The 17197-nt window shown below is 34.4% G+C and overlaps 1 protein-coding gene and 1 non-coding gene across 2 annotated transcripts in view; both read left to right on the top strand.

Annotated features, from left to right (window-relative positions):
• LRRIQ3 (leucine rich repeats and IQ motif containing 3) overlaps nt 1–17197 on the top strand; it is a 221123-nt gene that overhangs the window by 23497 nt on the left and 180429 nt on the right. Inside the window, exons 2-3 of the mRNA XM_059137558.1 lie at nt 5006–5254; nt 15553–15876. Coding sequence (XP_058993541.1) covers nt 5006–5254; nt 15553–15876 — 573 coding nt within the window. The remainder of the gene's footprint in view (nt 1–5005; nt 5255–15552; nt 15877–17197) is intronic.
• LOC131810629 (U6 spliceosomal RNA) lies at nt 6844–6946 on the top strand. Its single transcript, XR_009345631.1, has one exon. It is a non-coding gene; the product is annotated as a U6 spliceosomal RNA (small nuclear RNA).

The raw sequence follows: 17197 nt of genomic DNA, 5'->3' as shown, positions 1-17197 counted from the left end.
TTCTGCTAAATTGGGTATAGTTTGTTGTTTTTCCTATAGTTCCTAGAGGTAAGAAGTTATCTTTTTCACGATATTTTTTAATGTATGTATTTATCGCCATGAAATTCCTGGTTAGAATTTCTTTTGCTGCATTCTGTAAGTGGTGATAAGTTATGTTTCTATTTTCAATTGTTTCAAGTTTTTTTTTTAATTTCACTTTGATTTCTTCTTTGAACCATTGATTATTCAGGAATAGAAGTCTTAATGTTTTCTGCTTCTAAATTTACTATATCTCTGAGGAAAGTAAAAAATAGCCATATTTATTGAAACATGATTCAGTTCTAGGTCCAAACTATGAAAACTACAAAAAAAGTGCCCTGACTTCAGAGTGTATGTAATTTAATTGGAAAGACAGCAGTTAGATTGTATAACATATAAACACATAATTTCTAAATGGGGATGTAGGCATGGCACAGGAATGTAAATTACTAAGAGTTAATTAGACAATGGTTTGCTGAAGAGGGTTACACCAAGAGAGAAGTAAATATGACATCCTTAAATATCAGAGTCAAGCATAGCAAAATTCAACATATTTCATTAACTAAGAATCCATTATTTTTAATTGTTTAGAATTCTGATTATTGAATTAAAAATTAATACTTCAACAGTTCTATTTTACTTCATCACATAGTTAATTTTATTGTTTTCACAGAGTTTACATTTAAACATAAAATAATTAAGCAAACTAGATTTTTTAAAAATTCTGAAATTTTAGTTCCCTAATCATTTTGATATTTAATGTTACAGAAGGTTTTTTAAACATATGTCTATAATTGGCATATTTTTAACTCAAACTAGGAAGTTGTTGTCCAAAATGAATAAAAAGATATTCAATTAAGTACTATCATGACAATTATCTCAAGTTTGGATTTGTGTGACCTAATAATTCTCTTATATCTCAGACTACACATCTTATATGTAAGAAAAAGTTTTCAAGTGAGGCAATAATACTAATCACACTAACTCACTCATTAGGTATTATTAAAAAATTATTTTGAACATATTTGGGCATTTTGAGGAAGGGGTCATTGTTATCTTATGTATCAGTATCTGTTAACTTCACAAAACAGTGTCCTTGAATTTCACAGAGTAAGTAACAAGGTTGATCAATTAATGGCTAAAGTTAGAATGTTTAAGTAATTGTAGAACCTTTCATTTAGTCAGATTATCTAGTATGTCTGAGATCAATAAAGGAAATAGAAAAAAATTTTACTTTTGACTAATAACAGTGGTAGATTATTGACATCATGTTCAAGTGACATATGAATTACATTAATTGAGAAAATTTTAAAATAAAAATCTTTCAGGGCACCTGGGTGGCTCAGTGGGTTAAAGCCTTTGCCTTCGGCTCAGGTCATGATCCCAGGGTCCTGGGATCGAGCCCCACATCGGGCTCTCTGCTCGGCGGGGAGCCTGCTTCCTCCAATCTCTCTCTCTGCCTACTTGTGATTTCTGTCTGTCAAATAAATAAAAATCTTTATTAAAAAAATAAATAAAAATCTTTCATTGCTTGTTATAAGTTTATAAACAATAATTATACTTAGTAACACTATTTAGAATCCCTGAAAATAAATGCTAGGAAGATTATATCTTCTACAAAGAAATAAAGAAATACAAAAATAAACTATTAGAGGTGGAATAATCTGTGTGAACAATGGATGCTTGAAGTAATAGTTTATCTATCAATGTGTCACTGTCTATATACACACACATCCACACACACAAGTTTACCAGTGCACTGACAAAAGATGTAAAATCATGCTGTTCTATGTTGATATGTTTTGTCGAGAGATTTTGCTATGAGCTATGATCTAAAACACTTTAACTTCAGTTAATAATAATGCATTAGTTAATAATAATTAGTTAATAATAATGCATTAAGATTGGATAATTAATTGTAATAAATATACAACACTAATGCAAGATGTTAATAGGGGGAACTGACAATAAGGATGTATATGGCATCTCTGTGTATTTTCAATTTTTCTGTAAACTTAAACAGCTCTAAAAAATAAAGCCTATTAATTTTTAAAAAATCACTTGGCTGAAAAAGAAAGGAAAAGAATAGTTTGGATATGACTCCACTTTGCAGATTTCTTACAAAATTACTATTGACTCAAAAATTGTATTCTATAGCTGAAACTTTTGAGCACCCCATTGTCTTGAAACATTCTGATTTATGCCCGAGATGTGGTCTCTCATAAACCCCTGTGATAAACCAGAGTTTGCCTGCATTAGGCCAAAATGGGGGAAAAAATAGGTTTTTTGAAAGGAGAGCTTGGGGAAAGATTTAAGGTATTTTCTAAATATGGAGTCCAAATGTGGAATACCTTTTGTATATTGCCTTTCATTTGAAGACCCATAGAGCTTGGTAAGTTTGTAAAGATTCATTCACTTCTGTTTATTTTATATCAGGGTCTTTATATTTGGAAGACCATTTTACCTGTAGTTTAGGCAGGTCTTTCACAAGGTGTCCATGACTTACCCAGGTACATGCTTAATTACATATTCTTTGGCCCTCAGCCCAGAGACTCTGATAATGCAGATATTATATGGAGCCTAGGAATCTGCTTTCTGTTTAATTCCTTAAATGGTACTTAAGAGTTTGAGGATTACAGTTCCCAGGCTTTAGCTAGGATATAAAAAATAGCTAATCTCTTGAAAGAGTGTGAGGGTTTAGCTGGATTTCCACATTTATTTTCATTTGGATTTTGCTACCCTAGTTTACTTCCACATAGTGGAGATTCTTCCAACAGGAAAGATAGTTAATCTTACTAAATGCTCTCAGGCCACTTGAGTTCAAATACTCTCTTCTAAACTATCACTGGGTGACTGTGTTTTGTGAAAGCTAAAATTACCTACAGTAAAGGAAATTTCAAATACATGAGAAATACTATGTAAAATTACATTAAAGAACTTTGATCTAGAGATCTTACATAAATTTAAATTAGTCAAATTTTAATACTGTTAGAATTCTAGATCTTAATTGCTTAGTTGACTTGAACATAGAAATAAATAATGTGATTGCAAATTGTCTCTTTAAGAATTTTGTAGCAGTTGAAACCCTGTATTGAGCCTTAATTTCATTTAGCTACATTTTTCAGCCTCTTACACAAATGTTAGCACTATCCTGACTTGGAAGCTTATCATTAAATGCATTTCTTTATTTAGCAGAATATTTTAACCAGAATTATTATACAAGGCATAATAAGGTATCATTTTCTTTTATTTTTCTTGCCTCGTTTTACTTCTTAACTGTTTTTACCAAATTCCGTGTTTTCTAAGTATCCTAGGAAAAAGGAAAATTTTTTTTTCCTTTTACTGATTAGTTGATTGGCAAGGGCAATGATAACATTTTTGACTTGTAGTTATATAAATTATATACTTTTAAAATGCTTTCAATTACAAGGTTTTATGGGAATTAATTTTGTTTTAATATTTTTTATTTGAGTATAGTTGGTTTAGTTTCAGGTATACCACTTAGTGATTTAACAATTTTATACATTATGCTGTGTTCACCACATATGTAGCTACCATCTGTCCCCTTACATCACTATTAAAATAACATTGTCTGTATTCCTTATATTGTATCTTCTATTCCTGTGATTTACTCATTCTGTAACTGGAGGACTGTATCTCTCTCTCCCCTTCATCCACTTTGCCCAGCTCCCTCTTATTTGACAACTATCAGTTTATTGTCTGATATACAGGTCTGATTCTGCTTTTTTTTTTTTTTAAATTTAGATTTCATTTACAAATTAGATTTTTTTTTTTTTTTTTTTACTTTTTTACCCATTGTATTCTCACTAGCTATTGGAATTTTTTTTTGTTTCCAGATTTATTTTTGGAAGTTGAAAAAAATACTATAGAGTAGAGAAGAGCCCATTTGAAAAATCTAACATAATTTACTTTTGCCTAATTCCTGTTAGCAGAAGACTGAAATGAGAACAAATATGCTCTTCCTCACAGCTTTATAAATTGAGGTTGCAAGAAAATCAGGTCCAAAAGCCCAAATATTCAAACTAAAGCACAGGAGAAGCAGTAATAAAACAGTAAAAGATAAATATTGAGCCTAAATTTATTTCCCCAGATGCTCATTCCCTATCGGTTAAACAGATATAAAATACAAAGTTTGAGGATTACAAACCTCAACAATGTACCTAATTTCTGTTTTACTTTCTAAATCTCTAAGAGCATAAAGTCATATTCCATAGCATCGGACTTTCCTGTTATCATCTTGGAGGTTGATATTGGAAACAGTTGGTATCCAGAAGGCCTAAGAAAGCAAGATCTACTCTGGTCAGTCTTCCTTCTGCAAGGAGGAAACGGAGAGGAAGAGGGTTCTTTTGTCTTGAAGGGTGTTCACTCCACTCTGTCCCTCTATCCCTAACGTACTAACACCTGTGCAGTATGCTCTGTTTTGGCTTCTCCTTCTTGTACCTAAGTTTCAATAGTACTTTTTAACAATAAAAATATACTGAGTTAAGAACTATTAACTATTACTTTTTCTGTTCCACAGAAAAATAATAGGGACTAAAAAAAATTTTTTTTAAATTAAAAAAAAAATAAAACCATTCAACTGGATTGGAAATTCCCAGCATGTGCTGCTAAAAGCTATTAGAATGTATTGTTAAAATAAGAGAAAGGAGATTGTATCCATGGAGATACTCTCAAAAAGCCCTGAAATGCAGGGAGGGTAGTAGAAATGAGGCAAAGTCAAGGTGTGAACTCCTAGTACAAAAGTAAACACAGGAGCATGTATATATGGGCACTGGCTCCCTAGCAGCACACTCATTACATATCCTATCAGAGCAATTCTGACTCTCCAAGGTTGGGAAGTTTTGAATGAAATGGAAAACACAAGTTTCACTTTGTGTATATGATCTTTGAGCATTGCCTTTAAAAAAACAGCCCAAACCCCTTAAATTCCATTCCATTTCCTACCTTCAACTCTTTTGTTTCTTAGATGTTTCATGGAACAATAACAGAAGAGCTAACCAGTCATGAAGAATGGAGTCACTATAATGAGAACATGATAGAAGATCAAAAAGATTTTGTTTTCGTGAAGTTCAGTGGCCTGCATTTAAAATCCATGGAAAATTTGCAATCCTGTATCTCTCTCAGAGTATGCATCTTCTCAAACAATTTTATTACAGATATTCATCCACTTCAAAGTTGTATAAAATTAGTCAAACTTGATCTCCATGGAAATCAGGTAAGCAATAGACATTTTAGATTTTTGCATATAAATGAAATTGATATTCAAAAACACTTATGCTGTCTATCCCAATATATCTCCCAATTTTTATATAAAATATAAAAAAAATTAAAATAGAATATATCTAAATACAAAATTTACAATTTAAGGGGTACATGCCTGGCTGGCTCAGTAGGTAGAGCAAGTGACTCTTGATCTTTGGGTTATGAGTTTGAGCACCACATTTGATGTGGAGAATTACTTTAAAAAATTTTTTAAGTTTAAACAAAATTTTGAGTTAGAAATATATAAACACTGTGTAATTTGGTATATATTACTTCTTAAATTAATAGTCTAGATAAAAATGCTCTGGATTTTAGGAGCACATGGGTGGCTCAGTTGGTTAAGCGACTATTCAGGTCATGATCCTGAAGTCCTAGGATTGAGTTCCACATTAGGCTCCCTGCTCAACGGGAAGTCTTCTTCTCCTTCCAACCTTCCTTCTCTTGTGCTCTCTCTGTCTTATTCTCCCTCTCTCAAATAAATAAATAAAATCTTTAATAAATAAATAAATAAATAAAAATGCTTTGGATTTTTTAATATTTTGATGGCATAATTGACATATATTAAGTTCATCTGTACAAAATAATGATTGGTAATATATATCTATACCTATATCTATATCTATATCTATATATATATGTAAAAAAATATATATATATGGCACATTTTCTTTATCCATTTATCTGTCAGTAGATACTGAGGCTGCTTACATGTCTTAGCTATTGTAAATTATGTTGGAATGAATATGAAGGGTACATAAATCTTTTTGAGTCAGTGTATTCCTTGTCTTGAGATAAATCCTGAGAAGTAAAATTGTTGGATCATGTGGTAGTTTTATTTTTATTTTTTTTGAGGAACCTCCATACTGCTTTCTACAGTGATTATACCAATTTACATTCCCATTAGCAGAGCATAAGCCTTCCCTTTTCTTAACATCCTTGTTATTTCCTGTTCTTTGGACTATGGCCATTCTAGCAGGTGTGAAGGGATATCTCAGTGTGGTTTCAATTTGTATTTCCCTGATGATTATTGATAGTGAGCATATCTTCATGTACCATGTTGGCCATTTGGATGTCTTAAATGTCTATTCAGTTTCACTGCCCATTTTTTAATTGGATTTTATTTTGGAATTGAGTTGTATGAGTTCTTTATATCTTTTGGATATTATCCCCTTAACATATATGACTGACAAATATTTTCTTCCATTCAGTAGCTTGCCTTCTCATTTTTTCACTTTGCTCTGCAGAAGCTTAGTTTATTGTATTTTTACTTTATATATTTTTGCTTTTGTGTCCTTTGCTTTTTGTGTCAAAACCAAAAATCACCACTAAGGCTATTGTGAAGGAATGTATGGCCTATGTTTTCTTTTAGGGGTTTTATAGTTTCAGGTCTTAGCTTTTATACTTTAATCCATTTTGAGGTAATTTTTGTGTATGATATAAGATAGAGGTCCACTTTCATGACCTTTTTTTTTTTTTTTTACATATTTCTATATTGCTGTCCAGTTTTCCTGACACCATTTATTGGAGCGACTGCCCTTGTGCTTGCTTTAGCAGCATATATACTAAAAATGGAAAGATACAGAGAAGATTAGCATGGCTGCTGTGCAAGGATGATATGCAAATTTGTGAAGAGACTGCCCTTTCCTCATTGTATATTCTCTTTTTTTTAATTATGATTTTTTTCTTTTTTAATTTTTTAGTTTTTATAAACATATAAAATATTTTTATCCCCAGGGGTACAGGTATGTGAATCGCCAGGTTTACACACTTCACAGCACTCACCATAGACATACCCTCCCCAATGTCCATAACCCCACCCCGCTCTCCAAACCTCCTTCCCCCCAGCAGCCCTCACTTTTTTGTGTGTGAGATTAAGAGTGACTTATGGTTTGTCTCCCTCCCAATCCCATCTTGTTTCATTTATTCTTCTCCTACCCCCTTAACCACCCATGTTGCATCTCCACTTGCTCATATCAGGGAGATCATATGATAGTTGTCCTTCTCCAATTGACTTATTTTGCTAAGCATAATACCCTCTAGTTCCATCCACGTCGTCGCAAGTGGCAAGATTTCATTTCTTTTGGTGGCTGCATAGTATTCCGTTGTATATATATACCACATCTTCTTTATTCATTCATCTGTTGATGGACATCTAGGCTCTTTCCATAGTTTGCCTATCGTGGACATTGCTGCTATAAACATTCGGGTGCATGTGCCCCTTCAGATCACTACGTTTGTATCTTTAGGGTAAATACCTGGTGGTACAATTTCTGGGTCATAGGGTAGTTCTATTTTCAACATTTTGAGGAAACTCCATACTGATTTCCAGAGTGGTTGCACCAGCTTGCATTCCCACCAACAGTGTAGGAGCATTGCCCTTTCTCTGCATCCTCACCAGCATCTGTCATTTCCTGACTTGTTAATTTTAGCCATTCTGACTGGTGTGAGGTGATATCTCATTGTGGTTTTGATTTGTATTTCCTTGATGCTGAGTGATGTAGAGTACTTTTTCATGTGTCTATTGGCCATCTGGATGTCTTCTTTGCAGAAATGTCTGTTCATGTCTTCTGCTCATTTCTTGATTGGATTATTTGTTCTTTGGGTGTTGAGTTTGTTAAGTTCTTTATAGATTTTGGACACTAGCCCTTTATCTGATATGTCATTTGCAAATATCTTCTCCCATTCTGTCAGTTGTCTTTTGGTTTTGTTAACTGTTTCCTTTGCTGTGCAAAAGCTTTTGATCTTGATGAAATCCCAGTAGTTCATTTTTGCCCTTGATTGCCTTGCCTTTGGTGATGTACCTAGGAAGACGTTGCTGCAGCTGACGTTGAAGAGGTTGATGCCTGTGTTCTCCTCAAGGATTTTTATGGATTCTTCTCTCACATTGAGGTCCTTCATCCATTTTGAGCCTATTTTCATGTGTGGTGTAAGGAAATGGTCCAATTTCATTTTTCTGCATGTGGCTGTCCAACTTTCCCAACAATATTTATTGAAGAGGCTGTCTTTTTTCCATTGGACATTCTTTCCTGCTTTGTTGAAGATTAGTTGGCCATAGAGTTGAGGGTCTATTTCTGGACTCTCTATTCTGTTCCATTGATCTATGTGTCTGCTTTTATGCCAGTACCATGCTGTCTTGATGATGACAGCTTTGTAATAGAGCTTGAAGTCCAGAATTGTGATGCCACCAACTTTGGCTTTCTTTTTCAATATTCCTTTGGCTATTTGAGGTCTTTTATGGTTCCATATAAATTTTAGGATTATTTGTTCCATTTCTTTGAAAAAAATGGATGGTATTTTGATAGGAATTGCATTAAAAGTGTAGATTGCTTTAGGTAGCATAGACATTTTCACAATATTTGTTCTTCCAATCCAAGAGCATGGAACATTTTTCCATTTCTTTGTATCTTCCTCAATTTCTTTCATGAGTACTTTATAGTTTTCTGAGTATAGATTCTTAACCTCTTTGGTTAGGTTTATTCTTAGGTATCTTATTGTTTTGGGTGCAATTGTAAATGGGATTGACTCCTTAATTTCTCTTTCTTCTGTCTTGTTGGTGTAGAGAAATGCAACTGATTTATGTGCATTGATTTTATATCCTGACACTTTACTGAATTCCTGTATAAGTTCTAGCAGATTTGGAGTGGAGTCTTTTGGGTTTTCCGCATATAGTATCATATCATCTGCACAGAGTGATAGTTTGATTTCTTCTTTGCCGATTTGGATGCCTTTAATTTCTTTTTGTTGTCTGATTACTGAGGCTAGGTCTTCTAGTACTATGTTGAATAGCAGTGGTGATAATGGACATGCCTGCTGTGTTCCTGACCTTAGCGGAAAAGCTCTCAGTTTTTCTCCATTGAGAATGATATTTGCGGTGGATTTTTTATAGATGGCTTTGATAATATTGAGGTATGTGCCCTCTATCCCTACACTTTGAAGAGTTTTGATCAGGAAGGGATGCTGTACTTTGTCAAATACTTTTTCAGCATCTATTGAGAGTATCATATGGTTCTTGTTCTTTCTTTTATTAATGTGTTGTAACACATTGATTGATTTGCGGATGTTGAACCAACCTTGCAGCCCTGGAATAAATCCCACTTGGTCGTGGTGAATAATCCTTTTAATGTACTGTTGAATCCTGTTGGCTAGTATTTTGGTGAGAATTTTCACATCTGTGTTCATCAGGGATATTGGTCTGGCGTTCTCTTTTTTGATGGGATCCTTGTCTGGTTTTGGGATCAAGGTGATGCTGGCCTCATCAAATGAGTTTGGAAGTTTTCCTTCCATTTCTATTTTTTGGAACAGTTTCAGGAGAAAAGGAATTACTTCTTTAAATTTTTGGTAGAATTAATTTGGTAGAGACATATAAAGTCTCTAGGAATGCATCCATTTCTTCCAGATTTTCACATTTATTGGTGTAGAGTTGCTCTTAGTATGTTCTTATAATTGTCTGTATTTCTTTGGTGTTAGTTATGATTGCTCCTCTTTCATTCATGATTTTATTTATATGGGTCATTTCTTTTCTCTTTTTTTTTTTTTAAAGATTTTATTTATTTATTTGACAGAGAGAGATCACAAGTAGGCAGAGAGGCAGGCAGAGAGAGAGAGGAGGAAGCAGTCTCCCTGCTGAGCAGAGAGCCCGATGTGGGACTCGATCCCAGCACCCTGAAATCATGACCTGAGCTGAAGGCAGTGGCTTAACCCACTAAGCCACCCAGGGGCCCCCTTTCTCTTTTCTTTTTGATAAGTCTGGCCTGGGGTTTATCAATCTTACTAATTTTTTCAAAGAACCAGCTCTTAGTTTCGTTGATTTGTTCTATTGTTTTTTGGGGTTCTATTTCATTGATTTTTGCTCTGATCTTTATAATTTCTCTTCTTCGGCTGGGTTTAGGGTTTCTTTCTTGTTCTTTCTCCAGCTCCTTTAGGTGTAGAGTTAGGTTGTGTACCTGAGACTTTTCTTGACCCTTGAGAAAGGCTTGTGCCGCTATATATTTTTGTCTCAGGACTGCCTTTGATGTGTCCCAGATTTTGAACTGTTGTGTTTTCATTATCATTTATTACCATGAATTTTTCAATTCTTCTTTAATTTCCTGGTTGACCCATTCATTCTTTAGAAGGATGCTGTTTAGTCTCCATGTATTTTGGTTCTTTCCAAATTTCCTCTTGTGGTTGAGTTCTAGCTCCAGAGCATTGTAGTCTGAAAATATGCAGGGAATGATCCCAATCTTTTGATACCGATTGAGACCTGATTTAGAACCCAGGATGTGATCTATTCTGGAGAATGTTCCATGTGCACTAGAGAAGAATGTGTATTCTGCTGCTTTGGGATGAAATGTTCTGAATATATCTGTGATGTCCATCTGGTCCAGTGTGTCATTTAAGGCCTTTATTTCCTTGTTTATCTTTTGCTTGGATGATCTGTCCATTTCAGTGAGGGGAGTGTTAAAGTCCCCTACTATTATTGTATTATTGTTGATGTGTTTCTTTGATTTTGTTATTAATTGGTTTAGATAGTTGGCTGCTCCCACGTTAGGGGCATAGGTATTTAAAATTATTAGATCTTTTTGGACAGATCCTTTGAGTATGATATAGTGTCCTTCCTCATCTCTTATTATAGTCTTTGGCTTAAAATCTAATTGATCTGATACAAGGATTGCCACTCCTGCTCTCTTCTGATGTCCATTAGCATGGTACATTGTTTTCCACCCCCTCACTTTAAATCTGGAGGTGTTGTCGGGTTTAAAATGAGTTTCTTGTAGGCAACATATTGATGGGTTTTGTTTTTTTATCCATTGTGTCTTTTGATTGGGGCATTTAGCCCATTAACATTCAGGGTAAGTATGAGAGATATGAATTTAGTGCCATTGTATTGCCTGTAAGGTGACTGTTATTGTATATTGTCTCTATTCCTTTCTGATCTACTACTTTTAGGCTCTCTCTTTGCTTAGAGGACCCCTTTCAAATTTCCTGTAGAGCTGGTTTGGTGTTTGCAAATTCTTTCAGTTTTTGTTTGTCCTGGAAGCTTTTAATCTTTCCTCTATTTTCAATGATAGCCTAGCTGGATATAGTATTCTTGGCTGCATGTTTTTCCCATTTAGTGCTCTAAATATATCATGCCATCTCTTTCTAGCCTGCCAGGTTTCTGTGGATAAGTCTGCTGCCAATCTAATATTTTTACCATGTTCTATTACAGACTACTTTTCCTGGTCTGCTTTCAGGATTTTCTCTTTGTCACTAAGACTTGTAAACTTTACTATTAGGTGATGGGGTGTGGACCTATTCTTCTTGATTTTGAGGGGGGTTCTCTGTACCTCCTGGGTTTTGATGCTTGTTCCCTTTGCCATATTAGGGAAATTCTGTCCAATAATTCTCTCCAATATACCTTCTGCTCCCCTCTCTCTTCTTTTTCTGGAATCCCAATTATTCTAATGTTGTTTCGTCTTATGGTGTCACTTATCTCTCAAATTCTCCCCTCGTGGTCTAGTACCTGTTTGTCCCTCTTTTGCTCAGCTTCTTTATTCTCTGTCATTTGGTCTTCTATATTGCTAATTCTTTCTTCTGCCTCATTTATCCTAGCAGTGAGAGCCTCCATTTTTGATTGCACCTCATTAATAGCTTTTTTTAATTTCAACTTGGTTAGATTTTAGTTCTTTTTTTTCTTTTTTCCAGAAAGAGCTTTTATATCTTCTGAGAGGGTTTCTCTAATATCTTCCATGTCTTTTTCAAGCCCAGATAGAACCTTGAGAATCATCATTCTGAACTCTAGATCTGACATATTACCAATTTCTGTATTGATTAGGTCCCTAGCCTTCGGTACTGCCTCTTGTTCTTTTTTTGTGTGAGTGTGGTGAATTTTTCTGCATTGTAATTTTGTCCAGATAAGAGTATATGAAGGTGCAAGTAAAATACTAAAAGGGTGGCAAAGACCCCAGGAAAATATGCTTTAACCAAATCAGAAGAGATCCCAAATTGTCAGGGGAAGAAAGGGGATAAAAAGAGGTACAGAATAAATAAAGAAACAATTTAAAAAAGAAAATGAATAAAGAAAAAATATAAAAATGAAAAAACATATATATATTAGATAAACTAGTTAAAAAACATTTAAAAAGAATAGGGTAAAAGTTAAAAAAAGTTTAGCAGAAGAAGAAAAAAAAATTGAAAAAAAATTAACTGCAAGACTAAAAAATCATGGGGAGAAAGCCATGAGGTCCGTGCTTTGCTTTCGCCTCCTCTGGAATTCTGCTGTTCTCCTTGTAGGTGAACTTGGTCCTGGCTGGATTTCTTGTTGATCTTCTGGGAGAGAGGCCTGTTGTAGTGATTCTCAAGTGTCTTTGCCCCAGGTAGAATTGTACCACCCTTACCAGGGGCTGGGCTGAGTAATGAGCTCGGGTTTGCTTTCACGAGCTTTTGTTCCTTGAATACTTTCCATAGATTTCTGGAGGCCTGGAATGAAAATGGCCGCCTCCCAGTCTCTGGCCCAGCCGAGCCGAGAGCTCGGTGCCCCACTCCTCAGTATGCCCTCAGAGAATAGCGCCCAATTACTCCTGTCTCCCTGGCCTCTGGCTGCCAAGCTCACCCAGCCTGCGACTGGTTCAAGGTAACCCTGAGCTGAGAGCTCACTCCTCGGCTCTGTCTCTGTAGCTGGCTTCCCCATTCTAATACTTGCCAGCTCTGAGATACTCAGACAACCCTGATCCTTCTGTGACCTGTGGGACCTGAGGCCACACTGACCCCGCATGCATTTCACCCCGGTTTAGCCTCTGGAGCAATGTCCCTCAGCTGAACAGACTTTTAAAAGTCCTGATCTTGTGCTCTGCCACTTGCTGGGAGCTGGCCCCTCCCCCCGCAGTCTATATTCCCATCGCTTTGGATTCACTTCTCCACCAGTCCTACCTTTCAGAAAGTGGTTGATTTTCTGTTTCTAGAATTGTTGTTCTTCTTCTCTTCTATCTCCCTTTGGTTTTGTAGGTGTTTGCAATCTTTAGATAAGCTATTGAGCTGATCTCCTGCTACCTGATATAGTCTCAGCCTGCTACTTCTCCGCCATCCTGACTCCCCCTTCCTTTATTGTATATTCTTGACTCCATCATAGATCAACTAACCATCTATGCATGGGTTTATTTTTGGTCTCTGAATTCTGTTACATTGATCTTTGTGTCTTTTCTTTTTTTATTTCTTTTTAGCGTAACAGTAGTCGTTGTTTTTGTACCACACCCAGTGCTCCATACAATATGTGCCCTCCTTAATACCCACCACCTGGCTCCCCCAACTTCCAACCACCTGCCCCTTCAGAACCCTCAGGTTGTTTTTCAGAGTCCATAGTCTCTCATGGTTCACCTCCCCTTCCAGTTTCCCTCAACTCCCTTCTCCTCTCCATCTCCCCATGTCCTCCATGTTATTTGTTATGCTCCACAAATAAGTGAAACCATATGATAATTGACTCTTTCTGCTTGACTTATTTCACTCAACATAATCTCTTCCAGTCCCGTCCATGTTGATGCCAAAGTTGGGTATTCATCCTTTCTGATGGAGGCATAATACTCCAGAGTGTACATGGACCACATCTTCCTTATCCATTCGTCCTTTGAAGGGCATCTTGGTTCTTTCCACAGTTTGGTGACCATGGCCATCGCCACTATAAACATTGTTGTAGAGATGGCCCTTCTCTTCACTACATCTGTATCTTTGGGCTAAATACCCAGGAGTGCAATGGGAGGGTCATAGGGAAGTTCTATTTTTAATTTCTTGAGGAATTTCCACACTGTTCTCCAAAGTGGCTGCACCAACTTGCATTCCCACCAAGAGTGTAAGAGGGTTCCTCTTTTTCCACATCCTCTCCAATACACGTTGTTTCCTGTCTTGCTAATCTTGGCCATTCTAACTAGTGTAAGGTGATATCTCAATGTGGTTTTAATCTGAATCTCCCTGATGGCTAGTGATGATGAACATTTTTTCATGTGTCTGATAGCCAATTTGTATGTCTTCATTGGAGAAGTGTCTGTTCTATTTTTATACCAATATCATACTGTTTGGATTAGTATGGGTTTGTAATATAGTTTAAAATGAGGGTGATGGTACCTCTAGCTTTATTCTCTTTCAGGATTGGTTTGGCTATTCAGGGTCTTCTGTGTTTCCCTATACATTTTAAGATTCTTTTTTCTTTTTCTGTGAAAAATGCCTTTGGAATTTAAAAGGGAATATACTGAGTACATAGATTATTTGGGATATTTTAACAGGATTATTATTTTAACAGGATTTATTCTTTCAGTCCAGAACATGGAATATCTTTCCATTTATTTGTCTCTTACTCTTTCTTTTATCCATATTTTATAGTTTTCAGTGTGCTGTTTGCAGATCTTTTCACCTCCTTGGTTAAATTCATTCTAGGTATTTTACTCTTTCTGATGCAATTTTATATAGGATTGGTGTACTTAATTTCTCTTTCTTTAGCTTATTATTAGTGTATAGATATATAGCAGATATCTGTATATTGGTTTTGTATCCTGCCACTTTACTAATTGATTTATTAGCTGAATAATTTTTTGGCAAAGTGTTTAGGATTTTCTGTATATAACATGTCATCTGCAAATGCTAACAGTTTTGTTTCTTCCTTTCTGATTTGTATGCCTTTTGTTTCTTTTCCTGGATTAATTATTCTGGCTGGAACTTTTAATATTGTGTTAAATAAAAGTGGAACAGCTTTGCCTTGTTCCTGTTCTTAGAGGAAAAGCTTTCAATTTTCACTATTGAATATGATGTTAGCTGTGGGCTTGTCATATATGGCCTTTATTATGTTGAGGTACATTCCCTCTGCACCTACTTGTTAAGATTTTTTATCATGAATAAATGTTGAATTTTGTCAAATTCCTTTTCTCTATCTATTGAGATGATCATATAATTTTTGACTTTCATTTTTGTTAATGTGGTGTATCACATTGATTGATATGGCTCCTTAATTCTTTATGTTTAGAAAATTTTAGATTTTGTCTGCTACGAAGAAATTTTTACTGAACAAAGTATATATGTCTATTCATTTAATTATACTAATAATGATAACATATTATAGATGAAAAATGTACTGTTTTTACTCCAATAATCATTGGATAATGAGAGATTCTTTTTTGGATTATTAATCAGCAGTTTGCCAGTTTGAAAAATATTGAATTTTAGGAGATGTTTAATGTTTTTCATTTTCCATGTAATTTATAGAAAATTAATATTTGTATTAAGATGTTATTATTAATAATATTTCAGATAAAGAGTCTACCAGATACCAAATTTTGGAGTGGATTGAAGAAACTAAAACTCCTCTATCTTCATGACAATGGGTTTGCAAAGTTAAAGAATATATGTATGCTATCTGCTTGTCCAAGTCTCATTGCCCTCACTATGTTCGATTGTCCAGTGAGCCTTAAAAAAGGATATAGACATGTTCTTGTCAACAGTATATGGCCTCTCAAAGCACTAGATCATCATGTGATTTCTGATGAAGAAATAATTCAGAACTGGCATCTTCCTGAAAGATTCAAAGCATATAACCACCGACTTTTCTTTAATTTCTGCCCTGCTTTGAAAAAGGTAGTTGGATTCATTAGAGTTTCATTTCAGTTACCTAAGTTATATGAACTAATACATACTGTATCATTTTTTAAAATTTCATAAACTAGTGAATATATTAGTAGTATTATATCTTAGAATTTATAGAAGCTTATATGCCTACTACATAAAAATTGCTGAGCATAAAATATCAAATTGTAGAGAAATATATTTTTGGTTTCTATTATGTTTTAATATAATAGCTTTATTAGATATAACTTAAATACTATAAAATTCACTCATTATATATATATGATTTAATGATTTTAGTAAATCAATGGTGTTATGTAACCATCTCCACATTCCAGTGTTAGAAATTTCCACTACTCCAAAAGTTTCCTTCTTTCCCATGTAAAGTTAATTTCTACTCCCATCGCCAGTCATAGGTACCATTAGTCTGGTTTCTATTTCTGTGACATTGCTTTACTAAATATTTTATATGAATCAAGTCATACAAAGTCTTAACCAGCTGCCTTTATTCACTTAGTGTGATGTGTTTGAGGCTCATTTATTTTGTATCAGCAGTTAGTTACTTAGTAGTTAGTTACTTTTGATTGTGGAATAATTATCCATTATATGAATATACTGCATTTTTTTTTGTTCATTCACCAGTTGATGGATGTTTAGATTATTTTCAGTTTTTGCTATTATGAATGATGCTGTTATGAACACCTACTTAACGTGTTTTTATGTAGACATATGTTTTCATTTTTCTTGGGTAGATTCTTAGGAGTGCAAATGAGGGTATGTATGGTAAGTTTACGTGAATTTTGTATAACACTAAATTGCTTTCTAAACAGTAGAAACCAAAAATACATAAGGGTTCTAGTTTCTGTATGTCCTTTCAAACACTAGTATTTTTTGTATTTTAAACTATTAGACATTCTAGTAACTATAAATTAGTATTTTATTTTTATTTTTATTTTTATTTCCCTAAGGAATAATGGTGGTAAGCACTTTTCATCTGCTTATCAATTATACATACTTTTATCAAATGCCTATGCAATATTTTTGCTCATTTTGAAAGTGGGTTGTTTGTCTTATTGTGTTGTAAGAATAGATTCATGGATATAAATCCTTTATCAGATATATGTATTACAAATATATTTTTTTCTCAGCCTCTAGCTCATCTTTTTATTTTCTTGATGGTCTCTTAGAGCAGAAAAATTTTGAGTTTTAAGACACCTAGGTTATGAATTTTTTTCTTTTATGGATTATGCTTTTGGTATTGTATCTAAGAACTCTGCCTAAGGTCAAAAATTGTTTCTGTGTTTTTTTCCTAGAAGTTTAATAATTTTAGCTG

Source organism: Mustela lutreola, chromosome 10 (genome assembly GCF_030435805.1).
Source record: "Mustela lutreola isolate mMusLut2 chromosome 10, mMusLut2.pri, whole genome shotgun sequence".
NCBI classification, from domain to species: domain Eukaryota; kingdom Metazoa; phylum Chordata; class Mammalia; order Carnivora; family Mustelidae; genus Mustela; species Mustela lutreola.
Note: the sequence above shows the minus strand (reverse complement) of the source record. Positions and strands in the feature narration are given on the sequence as shown.